This window comes from Euwallacea fornicatus, chromosome 4 (assembly GCF_040115645.1).
Source record: "Euwallacea fornicatus isolate EFF26 chromosome 4, ASM4011564v1, whole genome shotgun sequence".
Classification (NCBI taxonomy): domain Eukaryota; kingdom Metazoa; phylum Arthropoda; class Insecta; order Coleoptera; family Curculionidae; genus Euwallacea; species Euwallacea fornicatus.
Genome location: NC_089544.1, coordinates 4453515 through 4475728, shown reverse-complemented (window position 1 = coordinate 4475728; position 22214 = coordinate 4453515). Strand labels below are relative to the sequence as shown.

General features: G+C 32.2%; 1 protein-coding gene across 11 annotated transcripts in view; it reads right to left on the bottom strand.

Annotated features, from left to right (window-relative positions):
• The window catches only part of LOC136338967 (long-chain-fatty-acid--CoA ligase 6), a 33811-nt gene that overhangs the window by 3255 nt on the left and 8342 nt on the right, over window positions 1–22214 (bottom strand). For 2 of the 11 annotated variants that reach the window (XM_066281817.1, XM_066281819.1), the window contains exons 2-6: window positions 9702–9868; window positions 3305–3428; window positions 1267–1536; window positions 783–982; window positions 99–299 (exon numbers count right to left, since the gene is read on the bottom strand). In XM_066281817.1, coding sequence (XP_066137914.1) covers window positions 99–299; window positions 783–982; window positions 1267–1536; window positions 3305–3428; window positions 9702–9868 — 962 coding nt within the window. Of the gene's footprint in view, window positions 1–98; window positions 300–782; window positions 983–1266; window positions 1537–3304; window positions 3429–6010; window positions 6457–6482; window positions 7494–9701; window positions 9869–12292; window positions 12507–12567; window positions 12891–18263; window positions 18696–22214 lie in introns of those variants that run through there. The other 9 variants (XM_066281816.1, XM_066281820.1, XM_066281818.1 and 6 more) reach the window with 9 other exon arrangements.

Below are 22214 nucleotides of genomic sequence, written 5' to 3'. Positions count from 1 at the left end.
AAAAAAAAGAAAAAACAGTTTTGATGTCTAGTTAAGCATTTCCAAAAGGGGCATATGAAAAGCTAATACTGCTTATAAACTTCTTCATGTCGACTTACCTCACAGCAACGTTCCATCATGTGAGCCAAAGGCAAAAATGACAGCATTACATCATCACTTCTAAGTCTGTGATCGCCAAATTGCAATACAACTGCACTCATAGAGGCTACAACATTTTCGTGAGTCAACATGACTCCTTTTGGTTGACCAGTGGTCCCACTTGTGTAGCAAATAGTACACAAGTCTGCAGGTGTTGGGGGCTAAAAATGACTTGAATAGAAATCTCCAGGAAATAGTGTGAAAGTTTTAGTGTTTACTTAGAAGAAAAAATTGACCTCTCTTGTAGATTTTTCAAAAAAATTCGGATAAAATTTCAAAGAAATATCCCACATTCCTTAATTTATTATTTATTATAAGTAAAGAAAATGTTTAATATGAAATGCAAAAAAAGGGAAATAAGATTGCGTCTTGCGAAATTTTTAGTAAAAAATTGAATAAAAATTGAGGGAAATGCCAAGAATTCTTTTATGTAACATTGAAAATGGAGAAAACATTAAACTGTGAATGTAGGAAATTAGAAATTTGATTATAACATGAGAGATTTTCAAGACTTTTGGATGTATTTTTGAAAATTATTAACGAAGCATTGAAGAGAAAGCGGAAAAGAAAATAAATTGAAAACTCACTTGGGAATTTTTTTACTTTGTCTTCTTCTAAACTTAAAAAATGAATTTAAAACTTACATTTTCTGGATGGTTTGCTTTGGACCCTAAAAGTTCCACATCGTGCAATTTCAGAATTTCCACTCCCATATTCTTTGCCCTTTGTTTGGTGGCCGGCCTGACGTCTCTGTACACTATTAGTTTCTTTAAGCATCTAGGTGATTTTTCTAATATAGAATTGCATTTTGCATCATCTTCTACTAAAATAACTTGTATTTCGGCTGAAAAAAAAATCGCTTTAATATGGTACAAAGAATGCTTCTGCCTAACTTGATAAAATCAATATCTGGAAGTTTAATTAAACACCTAGGTCAGGTGTAGGTGCGCTCATTCATAAATATTTTGGTGCACACATAACAACCCACTCAATCTGTCTTCCTAAAAAATGTCTATGCTACATATTAGTCTGCATAATTCTTGTAAAAAGATAAATTGAACAAACTGTGTATGTGCCTAATTTATTTCCAGAATCATTTCCCTCTAACTCAACTGAAATAGTACAAACCTTGCTTAATAATAAAGGAACATGCATCAGCTCCCAATGTGTCGTACAAAGGAACTATAACCATACTATAGCAGTAAGCTGCTTGTTCAGACAGAATCCATTCTGGGCAGTTTATGGAATAAATGCCGATCATTGTGCTGGTACCTGGTTTCAGACCAATTTCCACCAATCCCGAACCGAGATTCTTAGCTCTCAGCAGAGCTTCGTCATATGTCAACCATTGATATGGTTTCGAATATGATTCTCTCCAACCGAGGCAAGGTCCATTATCTAAAATGTTACATGTAGCTTTAGAGGAGCTATAAAGTTAGATATATTGTGAGGTACTGAATTCGCCGTTGACCATTAAATGTGAATCAATAGCACGTTCAAATTAAAACCACATGGTAATATGTATTCCAAGTTACACGGAGAATTGAAAAATATAAAAGGTGCTATTTTCAATTTGAATGTAGTTAACTTTTCTGATTTATCCGAAAGTATTCGAAATATGAATATTTCCATTTCATGACGTTTAATGCCCTGTTTTTAATCTGAAGATTTAATTTTAAACGAAGCCAAAACAAATAAGTTATACGGGTAAACCACGTCACAAACATATTGTATGCATACTGCAATTTTAAAGAAAAAGTAATTCTTTGATATTAATATCCGATATTGTTCACATCCATAAGTACATATGTAATTAATCAATTTTTCAAAGTTCTTTTTCAGTCTTCTCGAATCATGAAAGGTATTTACTGGTTTTAAATATTAGACACATTTGTCTTTACATTTCACTTCTCCTATACAATTTATAAACATGAAAAATGTTATTTCGAAAATACCAATTCAATCTAATAATAACATATTATTATGACTGTGAAGTACATTATTATGACCCGAACGTCAAGTGCAAATGTAAGGCGTGAGGATCGTAAATATTTCACTGCCGCGGTACATATACGATTTTTTCAACTACTAGATTAAATTAGATTTTTTAAAATTAGGTCAAAAACTTAGCTAAATTAAAACCCAATTAAATCCGAAACAGAGAAAAATATCGTATCTTGAATCATAACATTAGACCTAATATTTCACTTAACATTCATTTCCATGGCAACCATAAATAGAATATTTGGTTGCTAGGTAGGTAATGAGTGATATACCAGTCGTTATTGACTTTTTTCAACTATTCTTATTTAGAAAAAAGACTGGAAAAGGTATAGGTATTCGCTACACGCAATAATGGCGTCTTTTAAAGCTGTTAAGGAATTTCTTAAATTTCATTTTGAAATATTAGTAGTTAATTATTCAATATGTAGAAACATTCTAAATAACGTTTTGTTCTTTTCTGTAAAAAAAAACCACTTACACCAGTTGTAGTATGAAATAAAATAAATTGCATTTTCCAAAAAATACGAATAAAATATAAATTTTATTCTTATCTTTTATCACAACAATTTCAAAATTTAATGAAACATCATCTATAATTCGTGTTTTAAATTAGTTTTTGGTGTAAACCGAATGGAACCTTGAATACATGGGGAATTAATGAACTTTGGATTCAATTGTACCTTGATCTTTTTTGAATTTCACCTACAAGTTCATTTAAACCTCCGTTTAAATTTAGGCAATTGCCTCCTAATATATGATCATAAGATTTAATATGCGTGGCTGATAGTGATATACGTATATTTATTTTGAATTCCTAAAAACTAAATTATAAGGCCTGTTACTTTTTCCCTTATTTTGACTCAAAGGATGTTCCCTATAAATTGCCTCTGAATGTTCAGGAAACAATCTACATATTATTCAATTATATTATATTAAATATGTAAGTACATTGATTTGCATACATGTATCTGAGTGAGTTAATTCAGAATCATTTTCTTTAAACTTTAGATCTAACAAGAATAATTTTCCAGGTTTTTGTTCTGAGTCATTTGATTGAAAAGAATTTTCCTTCTATAATTAGTGGCCGAATGTAAATGCTCAAAAGAATAAATTGTTGTAAAGTAACAGATTCTTGGAATGAAAACTAATGATAAATACTTACTTGACACTTTGGAACCTCTTCTGAAGCTTTCGTAGAGGGTAGTTGCATCTGGATGCAAGTAACTGACGAACTTTCCTTGTTTTGCATCCTTGTAGAATCTCGAAACTCTTATGATGTCTGATCCCTGAAAAAGAACATGATAACATATGTATATTTTTTATATGTAAGAATACGATGAGTATTAGGAACAAAATTACTAATACCACATGTTACATCGAGCATATATTCTAAATTTTAAAATATCAATTAGGTATATTGGATGAGCATTTCGCCTTTTTTTAAGCAGTCTATGGCTCATTATTTACCTAGAGAGCTAATCGACCACAATGTCGTCATCATCTCCATTACTGTTATGTTTCCATATGCGCGAAGATTTGTATTTCTTATTTAATTTATCCTTAGTTTTGGTAAGTTCAATATAATTTGATAAAATTTGGTAAAATCTAGCAATGGAAGAAATCGTACATATACGAGTACCGCGGTTGTGAAATTCTTAAAACCTGTATGTCTTAAATTTAAAGACGTGTGCTTCATAATAATGCACTTCACAACCTAAGCAGATAAATTATTGTTACGTGCAGCTTTATGAATAAAATGCTATTTTTGTCTATGGATATGTAAAAATAATGATTAATGAAGTGTCTCTCGTAATTTGGCAGGACCGCAATTAGTCCCTCCAAAGCTAGTAACACGTTATGAAACCTCTAATTTGCCTTTATTTATTCACCCGTTACATTTGTACCGATTTATCTGTTTACATGCGTTTCCCAGGAAAAATTATGATTTTAAATATAAGTCGATGAACTTTGGCATTCTAAATGGAAATTTGTCAATATTTCATAACGCCTCGAGAAATAAAATTCATATATTAAATAACATCTTTCGTGGAATTTGAAAATTTGCCAAAGTGGATGAGGTTTGAGTCACCAACGATTGTTCATATTATTATAATACGAATATTCCTACATATATTGATTTAATTATTGCTATTAAAAAGAAGTTTGATAAATGCAAAATAAAAATACAATAGATATCTTTGGTTCGACCATATGGATAACACTTCGAGAGTTTGTGCTAGCCAGTGATATAGAAGAAGTGGATATAACATTGTTTTTTGAGGTTTTTCAGCCCCTTTTGGTAAATTTGGCCCTAATATAGGGCGGAGGGATCCAGAGAAGTGACGTGAAACCATAACATGTTACGTCTTATATTGCGTCCATGCCGCACGGCGCCTGCGTCAAAATGACGTGTTTAGGGTACTGACACATGGCGGTTTCCTTTTCAAAGAATAGGACCGATTGTGGTGAAATGCTGACTTAATTACAATATTAATCATTCGATTGCAGGTATTAGTTATGGTTCTTGCAAGAAATGTAATTTTTGATCTAACGTAAATAAAATACTTTATAAGTCCAAGTTTAAAGAACAGTTGATAGTGCCACATGACCGCAACTCGTCATTCATGGGAGTATTGTTAGTAGTTTTCTAATTACCTATTACAAAAATCGAACATTGTGACAGAATCATGAGGCGTGCCAGAAAGTTGCGTCTGTCATAACTAGTGCAACTGGTTTCAGAAGACCGTGTATGTATAGAAAAATCAAACTTGTGTTCAAGTAAATGTTTACTTATTCAAGTTTAATTTACTACCATACTAACATGCAGATGTAAAATCATCATTGCTTTAATGGACGATTTTATTTATGGTAGCTAAGAATACAAATAAAGTCAAAAAAACCGCAGTATCATTAAGTTATTTGATGTTTGCTCAACCAACACACATATGCTATAAAATATTCTGCTTTTTTTCTCTATGTTTCTGCTGCCTGCTAAGCAGGTAACTCGCATACCTCCAGCAATACTCCCATGTATGGTTGGCTGTGTTCATGTGTCAATGTTAAACTCTTCTTTGAAATTTGAATTATCAATTAAGTTATTTGCATTAAATCGCAAGAGATTTGCAAGAACGATGACCAGTTCTGCTAAAAAAACGTTGTAATTCATATATTAATATTCTTGTTGGTTAAATAACTCTTAGGCAAAACTTTGAAAAGACGTCACGTGACTGGAGAACATGAATTTCCTAATAGGTTCACATTTCTCTTGGGTACACGAAAGGTGAAAAAAACGAAAGAAGGGTTGGATATCTTAAGTTAATGTGCATATTCATCATTTTTTTTCTTGTATATCGAAGATCAATTATTTTAAGAACATTTTGTATTACCGGTTAGGTCACGTTCTGGACCCGGTGATGTCAAATATGGTACAAAATGTGTATAAAACAATATGAATATTGCAATACTTGAGTTGACCATGGCTTGACCGATTATGTGAATGGTCCTTAATCCACTGTTTTCTCTTATAAAACAAACGTAGTTATGAACCTTTGTTCAATCAATGTACGAAGCAAAATTGTTGTGTATTTTTAGTTGTAGAAAAAATAGTAAATTCCGTGAATAATATATTTTTGCCAAGTGCTAATAGCGTTTCCACCTGTAAGACCACCAATTTAAACTCAACGTTCCTTACTAGGTTCTTTAATATTAATAGATATTCATTCCCTACATCATTAGGTATATTTTTCAAATTAGGAAGGTCTCTCATGACAATAACTTCATCAAAAACCAATTCGTTTTTCACTCAAGGAATCAAAAGGCCATTCCACTATTTTGTTGAAAATGTTAATTTATTGTTATCTAAACTTACTTGCCAGTTGTAGACATCCGACTGGTTGTTTAGGTTGATAGGAGTAATAATCGGAGGCACACTTTTGCAGCAACTCATGTTCACTTTTTTCCTTACACTCACTATAGTTCACCTGATGTAGTTCCACTGCTATGATCCCGACACTTTCCGATCCAAATAAATCATCTTTATAGTTCTGCAGTGTCAAAATATTATTTTATCTGTATGATAGTGAGGAGCGACAAAGTTTTGGCGACTGTTCAAAGAGTAAAATTTTTTATAATACAATTATCATGGGTTTTCAAAAGCTCCAAACAGGATGTTTTAGAAATATGAGGATTAAAAAATTTTTCTCAGATCCAATTGACGTGTACGTTTAAATCTTTCTCGTCTGCTTTATAAATAAGAATTTTGCTGAAATGGTATTTTGAATAACTTAAAGCTATTAAAACAAATACTAAGGAAATTAATTTTATACAACATCAAATCGTACCTATACTGTTTATTTTGAGATAAATGGATTTTGGCACTGTTGTGATTTTCTTGTTCAAAAATGCGCTTGCTTACGCAATATGTTTTTAGAGTAACATGTTTTATGCGCTTTTAAAGAGCAAAGGGTATTTCTACGGGAATATTGTCGCTACATTATTTTTACCAATGATAAATATCTTGTGCCACAAAAGGTAGATATAAAATCAATAACTTATTGATTAATGGCGCATACCACAATTAGTAGTACATAGAGAAATTCTGCTTTATTCAAGTATCGAATTTGATATATGATTTACATACTTACATTCATCAGGCTAATAGCAACAATGTTGGGAAAAGGAAGACAATTAATCATTGAATGTGCGAAACTTTAGATTAGAGTTTTATTAATCAAGCAATTAAATGTGATTGATTACGAACTCGTGTCAGTTTTCTACGAAATGTTACAAAATGGCCTTAGATATATACCACGATCCGAAAAGTGATTCCTACATATCATTAGTAATCTCCAGATATTTTAGCCTTCGACGCATAGGTGTCATCGCTACTTTAATGTGCTTCATGTTTTTGCAATAAAACTGATGAATGGCATCGTTAACTTCGTTTTAAATTTATACAAGGTTTTAGCAAAAACATATACATATATATTATTTACGTATTACTATATTAGCAACAACATTACAACAAAAATTTTCATTATGTTAAATGATAGGATATTTAACCAAAATGAGGAAAAGTATCTACGTGTGACAATATCGAGGTTACACAACAGCTCACGAAACACTTGTCTAAATTTGCAAAAGCAGGACACCAAAACTTGTATCTCACTGGACGTTTCCTAAAATTCAAACAACTGAGACACTTGCACTGTTTGTAACTTTAATATTTATTACGAACTCCAGGGAGTCTTTAAGAAGTTTGACGAAACATGCACCCGTGACACTGTCGTAAAGTTGGAGTTACCGCGTCGCGGGATAGTCTGTAAATTTCTTAACTAAGCTTGCCAACCTCACTCTAAAAATATAAACTTGGAGTATAATACTACTCGAAATTTTGTTTGATTAAACGGGGACCAATAGGATTGTTTTATAGCGTGTCAATTTTTGCCAAGATTTTTATGTAGTGTTTGAGGCAATCGCCTTCGAAAGCCACATAACCACTGTCATAAAAGTCAAGGTGCAACAATAATATATCCAGTTGTTGTATTGTTAGGACTATTGGCCGAAAATATAGACGTTTTCAACAAGATAATTCTCCCCTTATCTGAGAAATAATTAAGTTAACGGTGTTCAGAAAAGTAACTAGAAAAATATCCGAGATCAATACTCTTCGACTCTATTTTTTTTACTTTACAGCTTTAGAGCTGGTAGGGCATAAAACTCAGTTATATTATATTCAGGAGTTTATAAACTGAAAATCATTTAAATTTAATGTTCTTTCTTGCTCTTAAGCGTTGTTAGTTTTGCCCTCTTCTGTATTTAAGGATCATTTAAATTGCTGTTTTGTAAGTTTTTTTTTTATTTTACAGATGCATGGTATTTCACGTTGAATAAGATTAAAAATTTTCCCACAGACTGTGTTTGTCCTTTATGAAGTCCAGAGTTTCTGAGGTAGGAATTTCATAACCAGCTGTTTACACCATGGCGAGAATTTTAAAGCCCAAACCTCTTTTTACGATCATTAACACATCGTCATATTTTTGATATAATTACTTTTTTAATGGCCATAACCATATTTGTGATTGTTCTAACTGGTTACTCTCGGTTTTTTCGGACACCGAGTATAAAACGTTCCATTTAAGCATAGGAAATTGTCGCTTATCTGCTTCCAATATAACCAATTGCCAATAATCATAAAATATTTTGGTAAGCATTTAGACTGACATCATGGCTCAAAAAGTGTTCCAATTACAGATCAATGGTATTATTATTTAATTAATGCATCGACGTAAGCTGAAAAGTAATGGCGCACACTGTAACTACAGGTCGATAGCTCTGCAATACTTGGCTTAATCGCAACAATTAGGTCAACACAATATGAAATTATCAATATTGACAGATTGCAACAATCCTGAAATTGTTAATAGACATCAAATTGGGATCGGTGCCAAGGAACACCTAAGTTCACCATAAAAATAGACTACTTATTGAGCTTTTGTCACCCAGTCTAATATTAAATCAAGGTCGATCTATGTTGAGTGAAACAGACAATTTATGTACATGAGATTTATTTCTAAAGTTGCATATTCTTTTCTAGGTAAAATTTTAACCATATATTTTATTAACTTCAAATGTATGTGAATATCCGGGGAAAGTGTGTTCCACCATTGCTTTCATATTATGTTTGTTTATTTATACTAGACACCTCTTTAACTTAGTGCCAAGCAAAATATATAATTTTCAGTATAAGTTTGCTTAGTTAACACTGATGAGACTTGTAACGAGAAAGTTGGCGAAATAGCAGAAAAGGGAAGGTTACCCCTCCTCAACACCGTAGGATCTTGTCGATGGTGTATTTACAAGGTAAAAAGCAAAAACACATACATGTTTGTACATACATATCATACTTCATTTCAACATAGCTCATTTCTATAATTTGCTTAAAGAAATCTCATTACGATGCAACATTGCCATTAAAAAATAGGTTGGATACAGGTATACATTATTTATGATATGCCGACGAAAAGGGAATTTATTAACATTTACTAAATGTGTACCCGCAGGGGATTAAATTGATTCTCGGAAAAAATGGATTGGAAGATTGAAAATATCAGATATTGTAGTGTTATTATAGAAATAATTCCTGTTTTCGACGTTGAGAGAATAATGGAGTAACTATATCATTTCGCATTTCTAAGACCTCGAAAATGCTGTAAAATACTGTATATATTTTACCGAAACTTGGGCAATTAATTTGATTTTATATATTCTGCGTTTGTGAACTAAATGTATAGGCAAAAGCGCAAGGTGAGTGATGGAAATTAGTAGATATTAACAATCATTGAATTGTTTAATAATTAAATTACTGCAGTTACCATGCAGGTTTATAAAAAGAGTATAGCACTCATCAAAAATCATCTTTTGTAATTCTAGAACAAATGATTCTCTCACTGGTAGAAAATACTGTTTTCGTCAATCGTTGATCCGTATATCATATTCCGTTTGATTAAGCCACAGGAAATATTTTTGTCACGTGAATAATGAAAACAAAATCTACTTACGTTATTTTCCTCCTGTTCTAAAAGACACTGGGCATCTAGGGGAAATAAAGGTCTTTGTGGGGCTGGTCTGCTTGCCAAATAAAATGCAGATGCCGCTGCTACTCCCGTGAGTGCTAAAGCTCCTGCGCCCCCACCGATGTATTGTAGATATTGTTCCATATCATCCACTGAAACATAAACCAAAAATAAATTAAATTTCCACTTTCATACGTCGTAATTAATAATCGATGGATTTTAATAATTTTTGTCCTAATTAGTTAGTAATTATTACGGAAACAAATAAAGTCGAGAAAAGTTGCAGCAATTCACAGCTACAGTGATATTATTGCAATACAAATGTATGTATTAATAACTCGTCGGGTAAATTATTATAAAAATTAGTCAGTTACGTAAAGTATAAATCTAAGTATATTTTTTTTAATTATAGGAAACTTAATTATCTGCCAAGTTTGCTATTTCAATAATACCATATTGGTATCTTATTGTTACGCTGAACGAATCGCTATCGTCTTGCAACGGTAATTTGCACTGGAGCAATTATTAGGAGTAATATAAGCGCCTGCTTTACTGGAGTCTTTTCCCTAACTAAATTTAATTGACAAAAATTTTAAATTATGTTTGAGTTTGATCCGTTTTTCAGAAGTATTTCGCCTGTTATAGAAAACAGGCGAAGATAAAGAGGGCAGAAATTAATATATGAAGGAAGTAAAAATTACTGAATGGAAGTTTACGAGCAAACTCGTTTTGGTTGCAAAATTCCATTTTATAATTTAATGCTTAATTAAATGTGTTTTCATTGTACTAATATCTATGGAAATGCTAAAAGTTGCAAATTAAAAACATTCGTCCCAAGAAATAAATTTTCTAGTCAATTGAGTTATATCGTCATGTGGTGTATGGTGTCTTGAGATTGCCCGAGTTTAGATTAGAATATATTATTCTAAATTTTAAACATTTTTTTAAATGGAAATGTGTGTTTTGAACTGATAAAAGTGTTGAGGAATTCCATATAGTAATTTATTAAGCTATGTATTAAATAATGGGAAATTGATTTTGACCTTTTTACAGTTGTTACACAACATTTTATTTAATGACCTTTTTTCGGAACATGACTATTATTTTTCCCATTAATGTATGTACAATATTTACATGTAATATCACAATTATGTTTTAGAGAAATATGAAGCATGAATGCAATTTGGTAGGAAAACTTGTGCACCATATACCACAAGGGAAGTCTTAGAAGTATCCAACATAAAACTTAAAGAAAACACATTGGATAATATTAGATTATTTCTCAACATAGTCTCCTTTGACATGTTCTATGGCGTCTATACCTTATTTATATTAAGAAGATTCGAATGTGTCAAAATTGGTATCAACCTCGCACTCCACCTCTTCATTATTGGTAAATCTCTTTTCACCGAGCAATTTTTTCAAGTTTGGGAATAGAAAATTATCCGAGGGGACTAAGTTTGGCGAATGCGATGGGGTGAGGAATAAGTTCAAATTCAAGTCGATCGATTTTGGCCATCGCCATAACGGAAGTGCGGACTCGTGTGTTGTTTTGATGAAACGAGACTTTCTTTTTCGCCAAATGCGGTCACTATTTCCGAATTTCTTCGCTTAAACGTTGTAATAAATTTGTATAATATTTTACGTTTGTTGTTTTTCCTTTAGAGAGATAGTCAATTAAAATTATCCCAACAAATTGACGCCATCACGTTTTTTGCAGATGGGACTGTTCCCACCTTGTGTGGAGCCGATTTTCCCCCTTGAGTTCATTGTTTTGACTGCTCCTTCGTCTTAGATGTGAAATGATGGATTTGTGTAAAACTGTACCGGACAGTCTTCTGGTACGGTTTAGACGACTACTGCAAAGTTCGTTTTGGAAAGTCGTACGATCGCGTTTAAACTCTGCCACCCAAAATTTTAGACATAAGCTTTTTAAGGTTAGTTCGGGTTTGGTCTTTGTAAGATAGTTAAATGTTCAATTAAAATATTTTCATATATATGTCAGGTTGGGTACTTCTCGAACTGTCCTCGTATAGGTACTACGTGTACGCTACTTGCACGGTAAACCAACCTTTACGTAGGCTCGCAGAAAATAACTCGACGATTTATATGGTTTATTTATATCTACGAGGAAATACTTTTACGGATGAAAATATATCGAAAGTTTATTTGAAATAACGAAAAAGTGACGGCTGTACCCGTTTTCTGTTGTTATTCGCTTTAAAGAACTTCCAGGAGAATAAGCGTAACTTTGCAGTTTTTTTTTTGTTTTAGATCGGATAATACTTTTGAGATTATTTGAAACTTCACGAATAAAGGTGCCAAAAATTATTAACACAAATTATCTTCAATTAATACAGTATGCCAGTGGAACCTCCGTGTATACGTTGCCTAATTTTATTCGAATTTCTACTTACTCTTGAATAGTTATGTAAATACAAATAATATGCCAAACTTAAATGTTTGACAAATTAGTTTTAGCCGCATGCAATTGCATTTGCATCACTTAAAACTTATTTACTTGCCAATCCAGACTAAAAAAAAAATCGGCTATCGGGAAAGCGTGGCATCATTACCTGGCTCGTGATGTAACTTAGTGTTAAGTATTGGCGTCACTGTGAGCGAAAACTAACCAATCTGGCACGTTTCCATGCGTAACACTTACACAAATACAGTTTTACATAATTCCAGGTTCCACATTACATTTAATGCACCGTAAACAAGCATCTACACTACCACCGTTCAAAAACACTGACCTGTTGTACCGGTTTTGAAATAGCCACCACCATTAACAACCAAGCTTCTTACCTAAGTATAATTTATTTTCACTGCATATAAATTACTAACTTACCGAGATAGACAGTTGGTGAAATTGTTTATAATCTCAAAGGATGCAGTGCATTTGCCTCGAACGTTGTTATCAACAATTCCACCGAATGCTAAGAAGTTTATGCACAGTTTTCACAGTTATCACTGGTATAACACGAAGTACAAACAAAGACCGATTTTTGTCGCTTTTTTTTGTGTGTTTTATCCTGGGAATAGGACAGAAATAGCTACTGTCTTCAGCCATACAATAACGGGATTTTCCTGATGTCTTATTTTTATTATTTTGGGTTCGGCAGGATCAAGGCTTTGCCAAAAATTTTTGTTCCTTTTTGAACCAATTTTAAATGCACTTTGTCTTGTTGCTAACACCAGGTTGTATGTGAACTTTAAACATCGAATAGTACAATACTTAAATTAATTAACTAGTTGTAAGGTTTACTTTGTGAATTATCTAACAATGAACAATTTTAATCTAAATATTTGAGTTGCTGATAACGGACACATTATGATGTCTTAGATCGTAAATATTGATGGGTGAAACAATCAACTTCAAATTTATACCGAAAATCAAATTTAATGCGCATATTTCTCCAATACGTATAATGTGATCATTTTATCTTGATAACATTTCATTTTGTAATAACTTTTTCGTTTTTTAAGACATCGGTACGAGATCAAACCTGTTCTCTAAAGCTTGTTCCCAAGTTTTTTGCAAATTTAAAATAAATTCCCATAATAGTAAAATTTTGCCATTTTTTGATGTAATTTATATTTTTTCAGATGAAATATTCTGTATATTTTCTCATTTTCGTATTCAAGAGACAATTCTAAACAAATTTTACGCAACACTTAGTATGTCTATTCCTTACCATTAACTTAGTATGCAAATTTAAAAACTGAAAATAGTTTTCATATAAGTTGGGTGTTATCTTAAATGGCCTTATTAGAGTTAACGATTTGCCTTTCATAAATATTAGTAATAGTAATAAAATACGGTATTGAAATGATTTTTCTCTGCTCTATCATAAATTTATTTTATTATTATCTATCTTTTGGCTAAGCCATGAAAATAATTATCAACAATAAAAAATTAAAAAAAAAAACAATTACGATTAATTATCTGCTACTATTTGTTAGAAGAATAGCTGAACGTGTCCACCCTGTTGTTCAACGCATTTTTGATGAACTTTAATAGTATGTCTCAGAGAATTAATGAGGATTTTTGGTTTCCATCTTTATTATTCTTTATCAACATTTGTTATTCTTAAGTTTAATTCGTGAATGTCATTGACTGTAGGTTCTTAAACTTGACTTGTCACATATGTATGCGCAAAAAAATCCAACGTCTTTAAATTTAAAATTAAAATTTAATTGTAATTTTAATTAAAAATCATTTAAGTTCAATGCGACCTGCATAATACGAAACTATTTTTAATTCTTAAACTGGTATACTAAGCTAATGCCAAGAGGTAGATACACTAAGTATTATATAAAATATGTTTTGAATTTTTCCTACAATACAGAAATGAGAAAATATAGAGAATATTCCATCTTAAAAATGAAGTTGCGTGAAAAATCTCAAAATATGACAGTTATAGGAATATTATGTTAAAAATTGAGAATATTTTATAGAATTATATTAAAAATATCTTATCACATTATCTTGGCAGTTATTGGTAAGATTTAGGTTATTCATTGTGTGAAAAATACAAATTTGCTAGTCGAATGTGTAATTCTCCAACATGAGATTTTTTCTGAAATGATACTTTATTTTACTATCCACAATTTCATCGTGGTGCAGTACCTAAGTAAACTGATATAGATTCCTTACATAATATATACAAGGTGTTACAAATTAGTGGGCCAATCCGCTAACCACAGATTCTTTGAGTGAAAATAAGGCGACTTTCCTTATGCGACTTTTTTCTTTGGCGTTTTATACTCACTATACAGAGTGTTAAAATTATTTAAAAATTAATTTATTTGGTTAATAACTTCGGTACTTTTTATCGTATTTTAAAGAAATTTTGTAGTGATGCACAGTTCGATGAAGCGTTCTTTTCCTATAATTTAGGTAAAACAAATTTTAACCGGAGAAGGGAAATTGGGAGTCACGGACACGTCCCCCCCCCAAACTTTTTTTGCGCGCGCCAATGGTGAACGTGTTCAATTTTTTAAACTAAATATTCTTTGATCTTAATTTTTTCATTCTCGTAAAATTTTGATTTACCGCTTGCTTTAAAAGATATTACAGCATATTGCCAGCATATGGTAATGTGGTGGAGCACCATTCAACTGAAACCACATATTTTGATACACATTTAAGGGCAAATCATCTAGTAAATCTCTAAATGAATTTCTTAAAAAAAATTGAAATTGTTCAGCATTTAATCGCGGAGGCATAAAAACCGGACCTAAGAGAAAATTGTCAACTATTCCTGCCCAGATATTTAAACGAATATGTGGTTTCAGTTGGATGGTGCTCCACCACATTATCAAGTATTGAGAGGCAATATGCTGGAATATCTTCTAAAGTAAGCGGTAAATCAAAATTTTACAAGAATGGAAAAATTAAGATAAAAGAATATTTAGTTTAAAAAATTAAACACGTTCACCATTGGCGCGCGAAAAAAAAATTTGGGGGGGGGGGGACGTGTCCGTGACTACCAATTTCCCTTCTGCGGTTTAAATTTTTTTTACTTAAATTATAGGAAAAGGACGTCTCATCGAACTGTGCATCACTACAAAATTTCATTAAAATACGATAAGAAGTTCCGAAGTTATTAACCAAATAAATTAATTTTTTAATAAATTTAACACTCTATGTAGTGAGTATAAAACGCCAAAGAAAAAAGTCGCATAAGGAAAGTCGACTTATTTTCGCTCAAAGAATCTGTGGTTAGCGGATTGGCCTACTAATTTTTAACACCCTCTATGTGTATGGCGTAATCTACTGATAAGAAAAAACGACGCTTAAGTATTTCCAGTCTACTAATAAATTATGAATAGATCATTTGTGATATTAATTATTGATTAAATATTAAGCCCTTACGCCAGGAATGTTCATTTGGTTGGAATAATCATAAAAATGGATCAGTTGGTAAATCATATATACGTGGTCGTTTAGGGGGATTGAAAATACGTAAGCATTTTCATAGTAGCATTACAAAATTATTAATTGCAAATACAAATGGGGAGATAACAACGGGGCAACAAAAAGGTTTCAGTACATTTCAATATACTAGACACGCACTTTTTTTCTATAATTTTTTTATGTTAAAATCTTTCATCATATAATTATTAAAGTTCGTGTTAAATTGGGATTTGGCAGATATATTTGAGGTAGAATGTATTCATTCTTCCCATTCCTCCCTTCCATTTCAATTGCCATGTAGAATTTTAACAAATGAATCCCCCTCAGAAATAATTTCCCAATCTAATTATCTTACTTTATACTCAAATAACTTTTTTTTGTGATATATATTTCATAAGTGTTATACACATTTCAGAGAATAAAAAATATGTATTGATTCAGTTATAGGGTCGTAGAGAACAATAAAGGTTCAATTAATAATGAAAAGGTATCACTGATACCAAGTCCACCCCATTTATTTTAACCATAAATGCTTTGTTCGTTATTGACTTTCCTAAACCACTAACCTAATCTCTTTCCTATAAATTGGAATAACGGGAAAAGTAATAATCTCCATCAGACTATGAATTTATAAATATTGTTGGCCTCTTAACCTACAATTTGTAATTACAAAAATCAATGTTATTGCCATTTACAAAACGCCCATGTGCCCGATTGGCACTAATTCAACTCATTAAGGAAAAAAATGATATTATGAAGACTTTCGACTTATTTTTATTATGTCATTGGATTTGTTAATAAGTCATGTTTTCTTTATGGGAGGACACGTACGTCACACTACAGATATACATTCAGTAATTTTTTTCGGGTTTACTCCTACATGGATGGACATCAAAAGAGCCAATGAAAGTGCAAATCAAAATACATAATAAAACAAAAAAGTATTACATCTAATAAAACGACTCGACTTGTGTCGCGCACTTATGACTCACCTTGTATATGGAAGTAATTGACATTAATTTTGATTTACCTGGACTGAACAATTTTGTGCGTATTTTTGATATTCTTAACTTTGACTCCAAAGGGAGTAATTTTTCGAGAAATGATTGATGTTCACTTGCCTACCCGTATTAAGTAATATTTAGAGAAATTTTCATAAATAAAAAAATAAATTAACATTTTCAGTCTGGGTTGTTGACCGCCATGTGGAGGGAGTCGGCTTTGAAACCCAGTAGGAGAAATGGAGGATATGTGAAAACGGAATGTGACAATTGTGATAAAATAAAAAGCGCTAATTGTTATTTGTTAAGTTCAAATGATAGAGGTAACAATGCATATGTCCAAATATATCTGTTTTATTAAAAAACTCATCTCAGAGTTACGTGTAACTATTGCAATCTGCGAATCTAGACATGGGAATTGTATTCAAAATTATTATATTAGTAAATTTTATGTGTTAAATAGCGTTTGTTGTTTTATCCTGACGTCAATGTTTTCAAAGTTAAACGCTTTTGATGTTTTGACACAGCTTCTTCCATTTCTCCATAGACACCTGCATCGTGTACCTAATTTTTGGTATTTTCTTCTTTCAACTTACAAATTGAAAGTAAATATACTTCCCATTGTAAAATCGTAAGCGCGTAGATATATGCTTATCAGCATATATCTACGAGTGTTATACAGGACGTCCCACAATAAAGTTTACGCCAGATGTCTCTCAACCCTGCAGGAATTTAAAAAAAGGGTTTAATAGAAAAACGTTAGATTTTGTCGGGGCAACAAATTGAAGTGATAATAAAACATACGGGGTGGCTCATAAAACTAAGACGAAAGAATTTTGTAATTTTTTAAATAGTGCACTCTGTATATATTTGCATATTTGAGTTTCTAGTTGAAGTCTGAGCGCATTTATTGTATATATATATACGTGTGAAGTGCATATGCTGATAATTATATCTACGACTATCAGCATATAAACTTCACAGAAAATCCGTAGGTCCTGAAGTAAAAAGAAATATGCCTTAAGTGTGCTAGTCCGTCCACATAAAGACCAGTTTTTCTAAGAAAGGTATATCATCATCAGTGTAACGAATATTTTAATTTAACGCTTCACTTCTGATAACACAACCACAATAAAAAGCAGAATCCCATTAAAAGGTTTTAAAACGAATGAAAGCACTTTATTTCATTTAACAGATTTTTGGCGAAAGGCGGCTTTGATTGAACCCGATTGTGGCTAAAAGTTCAACGACCTAGTAAATTTTGATTAACAGTAAATTAGAGAATTCTGCACATGAAATGTTTGGTAGATACCTAAATACGAAACAGTTTTGATGTATTGAAGAGGTAGTAAAATGAAAATGCTCAAATGTTTTAGAAACACTTTTGATTTCGAAATTGTTTAACGCAAAAATTTGCATATCGCTCGCGTCACTATCGGCATGATCGAAAAGAAAATTGGCTTTTCATATGCGTATAGGTCTCAAATATACATATTTTCCTATTGGAAAAAATTTAAGAATATTTGTTTACCGCGGTACCAGGGATAAATGTACTATGCAAAAAGGTAGTTCGGGTGCACTCTTGCGCAAATTGCAAGAATCAGGAAGAACTCGTCTACTTACAGTTTCCCCAACGATTCCTATGCTTGTGTTTCTTTTTCTTGGTCTCCGACTTTTTAGCTTGCTTCTTCTGCTTAATTTCATCAGCTTTAATTTTAAAACACTCCTTCGCACTATTCAAACAAGGCATTGTGCACTTCAGCATTAACTTTTACTTTTCCAATTTCCATAAACAAACACACAAAAGAGGAATTTGTATCAAGTTATGAACACATATTTGCCGAAAAAATTAACGAAAAACGTAATTGTTGTTATGAAACGAGAAGACCCGCGTCACCGCATAGAATAAACATTTTACAGAAGTACGTCGTAGCGGTAAATTGGAGCAAACATTACGGTAAATTGTCGGTAAAATGCTGGTAACCGAGATTTGGCAATGCGAGAGGGGACTCCTGTTTCCGGACGATCTTCAACAGATGAAGAACTAGCGAGGTGTGAGCCGGAAGATTTTCTTCGGGCCTTATTATTGTGTTTTGAAGAGAAAGATCTGCACACAGGTCAAACTGGTTTTTGCCTTAATTGGGACAATTGAATAGTTAGGTCTAAGAAGGATTGGTAGATTATCGATTTTGATATCCGGCTTATCCGCTATTTTATGACTATTGCAGTTATGGCTTGGAAATGGGTAGTGCTTAGTGGAATTGTGTACTAATGGGACACTTACATCATACAGAGGCACATAAAAAACTGCTATTGGTGATTCCAGAGCTAAACACAATCGTGAAACTTTACTTCCTCCAGTTAATTTAGGCTATCAGCAAAGAAACGTATTTGTTTTTGAATAATGTATCAGTGATTTTGATTTAGTTAGGTTTAGAAGTAAGTAGGTAAAAGCTAACTTAGAGATAACTTGTTGCAAGTACTCGTACTACCCATGCATAGATTACTAATTCAAGATATTCAGGTTGGACGCCTACTTAATGGACGGGTTGTCTCCCAGATACAAATAATACAACACAATGTACCTTTCATGATCCTCTCGACTCAAAGGCGCCATCCAAAGCTAATTCAATTCGCTCATTAATATGAAACATTGAATTTATTTGTAGATCTCAGACAAAGTGCAGTTTTCAAAATTACAGGGTGGTCCAAATTCATGGGTCACTCTTAAAAGCCGTGACATAGATAGCTTCGGTTTAATTGTAGTCATTTTGCGCTACTAGGTATTCAAAAAATTAAAAAAAAAATAAACGTGCTTTCGGAAATATCAGCAGTGCAAATTGCAAAATTTGCAAATTTTCTGAATTTCCTGCATTATGTATCTACGGTGCAAAAGCAACAATTTGTTTTTCTCCTGAATTTTTGAAATTTTTAACTTAAACCACAAACCAATAGCACAAAATCTGCAATTTTGCCTGAAATTGGGCATTTTTCATTTTTTCTGCTCCAAATTTAAACTCTCGTGTTTCCTTTTGCGAACCGAATTTCGAAAAATTCCATCTGGAGGTTCAGCCACACGCCAATGACCCAACACTTATAAAAGTGAACAAATTTCATCATAGGAAAAACCAATACAATGGAATGAACACGTTCACACCAAGGATACGTTTATCGCAAGTAACATCCGTGTTCATGATGTGCAAGTGCCCATTTGATCCTACTGATTGAATTTGCAGAAATGTCTTTGGTGTGCGGCCAGGATTAGGTGGCGAGATAAAACCGCTAATGTTATATTAACAACAAAACCTGCAAAAATTTAAGATTTTCGCTCCGTTTTCCATTGACGTCCATTGGCTATGACACACCCTGTGTTGTGACTTTACCAAAAATGTACTGTTTATCTGCTTTGAAACTTGCCTAGAAACATCTGTATAGAAAATTAATAGTCTGACATAGCAATAATTGTCCTCTATTGACGCCCACACTAATAGAAGTTACAAAGACTAAGTACTGAAGGAACACTTCCCTGTTGCGATCTGCATAACAGACAAAGGCTTTGTAATAGAATGTAGGTTATTATTACAAATGGCTTTAAATGCCCAACCCTACCCACTTGGAAGATGGCATTTTGTGTAGGTGGTGAAAAATTGCCCACCGTAATGAAGAAAGACTGCTACTTTTGTGATATGATTAAAAGCTGGAAGACAGAGAAGTTGAATCACAAGTTCATAATAAGATGAAGAAATTCTCTTTTCAAGATTCCAAAAAATTAAGGACGGCAGATCTTCATCTCCTTTGAGCATTAGAAATATGATTAATAACGAGGGATTTGAACACTCGTGAATTTATTGGTTGAGGATGATAACAACCAAAATATCAAGATTCCCAGTATGCGATGAAGATTGGGCAATACCCTGATGAATGCATCAACGCAGCATCATTTAAACCCATACAATTGCCCTCTTATGCTTCATGGGTCTCCACCATACACGGTTAAAAATAGCCGCTGAAGATGAAGGGTCGTTGACTCATTGATGAAGCAATTTATGTGCCGTATTCAAAAGTAGGTTAATGCATTGTTGAATTTGGGGTACGTCCGTGGTGATGGTACTCGCACTGCAACAAATAACTCGCTAAGAACGCAATTAGCGTTCCATGTTTGCTTTTAATTTACGCTGATGTTTGTAGGGTTATTATCTTCTGTGTGGTTACATGTTTAAATGAACGTCTGTAAAATTTTTTGTTTTATTTTCATTTTAAGAAAGTTTGAATAAGTATGGAACGGAAGATATTATCTCAATGTACAGTGCGTAGGGAACGTAAAATGACTTAATCAGGCAGAGCCAAAATAAAAATAGTGAAGGAATAGACCGAAGGAATGTTTTAATATAAAAAAAAAATTATACAGTGTGTTGCAAAAAAACGAGCAAAATTATAACTCGATTATTTACGAACGGATTTTGATGAACTAAAAACCAAATAAAATGGTATTTTTCGGCCTACTAAGTAATGTAAAAATTGTTTTTCTAACCAAACTTCTTCTGTTTCAGGTATCAACTTCAGAGATTAAAATAGACCTCGATATTTTTTTTCGTTTTTTGATGGAAAGTATTAAAATATATGCATAATAAGTTAATGTTAAGGCAATTTTTAACTAAAAAATTTTAACAATACGAGTTATGTAACCATTTTTATCGTAAATTTAGACATTATATACCCATCTGTATCGTCAAGGGGCCATCTGCGTTATTCCGTGATCATCTGCATTTCATTCCATCTCATCTTATTGCATCATCTTATACAAAGACGTCCGGCGCCATGGACAAGTAGCGCCCATATGATATCCTTAACTATTGAAATATCATTCTTCTTCGTAATTTTCTGTTAGCATTTCTGGTGTACGTGTAATGATGGTAAATCAGTTCTTTAGTATAATCAAAAATAGTTATTAGTATTGTTATTAGCAACAATTATCAAGTGCCAATTTCGATAAATATGTTGTTAAATGCAAAAGAAAAATCATATTTGTATTATTCAAGCCAATGTATTAGTACTTAAAAAAATATTAAAAATTTTTTTTTCAGTTTTAAATTATTTTAACAGGAATTTGTCATATATTAGCAGATATAGAAAAATATTTTCTATAAGAAAATTTAAAGAAATGGAATGCTATTTGAAATTCTGAAGTTGGCATTGTAAGCAGACAAAGCTCAGATAAAAAAATAAACTTTGATGATACTTCATATTCAGAAAAATAAAATTTTATTTGGTTTTTAGTTCATCACAATACATTCATAAACGAATGTATTAAGGCTTCGCCCGGTTTTTTTTTGAGACACATTGTATTAAGCAGGCACGTACTCATATACCAGTAGTAGTCGGTCAATTGAATGTATAATATATCACAGTTATTTCATAATAATCGTCAAAAACTTGATTTTTTACCTGAACTAACGCGCAGGAAAAATATGTATGCAAAAATCGAGGATCTTTCAATATTTAAATTTTAAATCTGTCCCATTCCAACGTTCTGCTATACGTGTTGAAAATTTTGTGATTTTTATTCTCATGAAA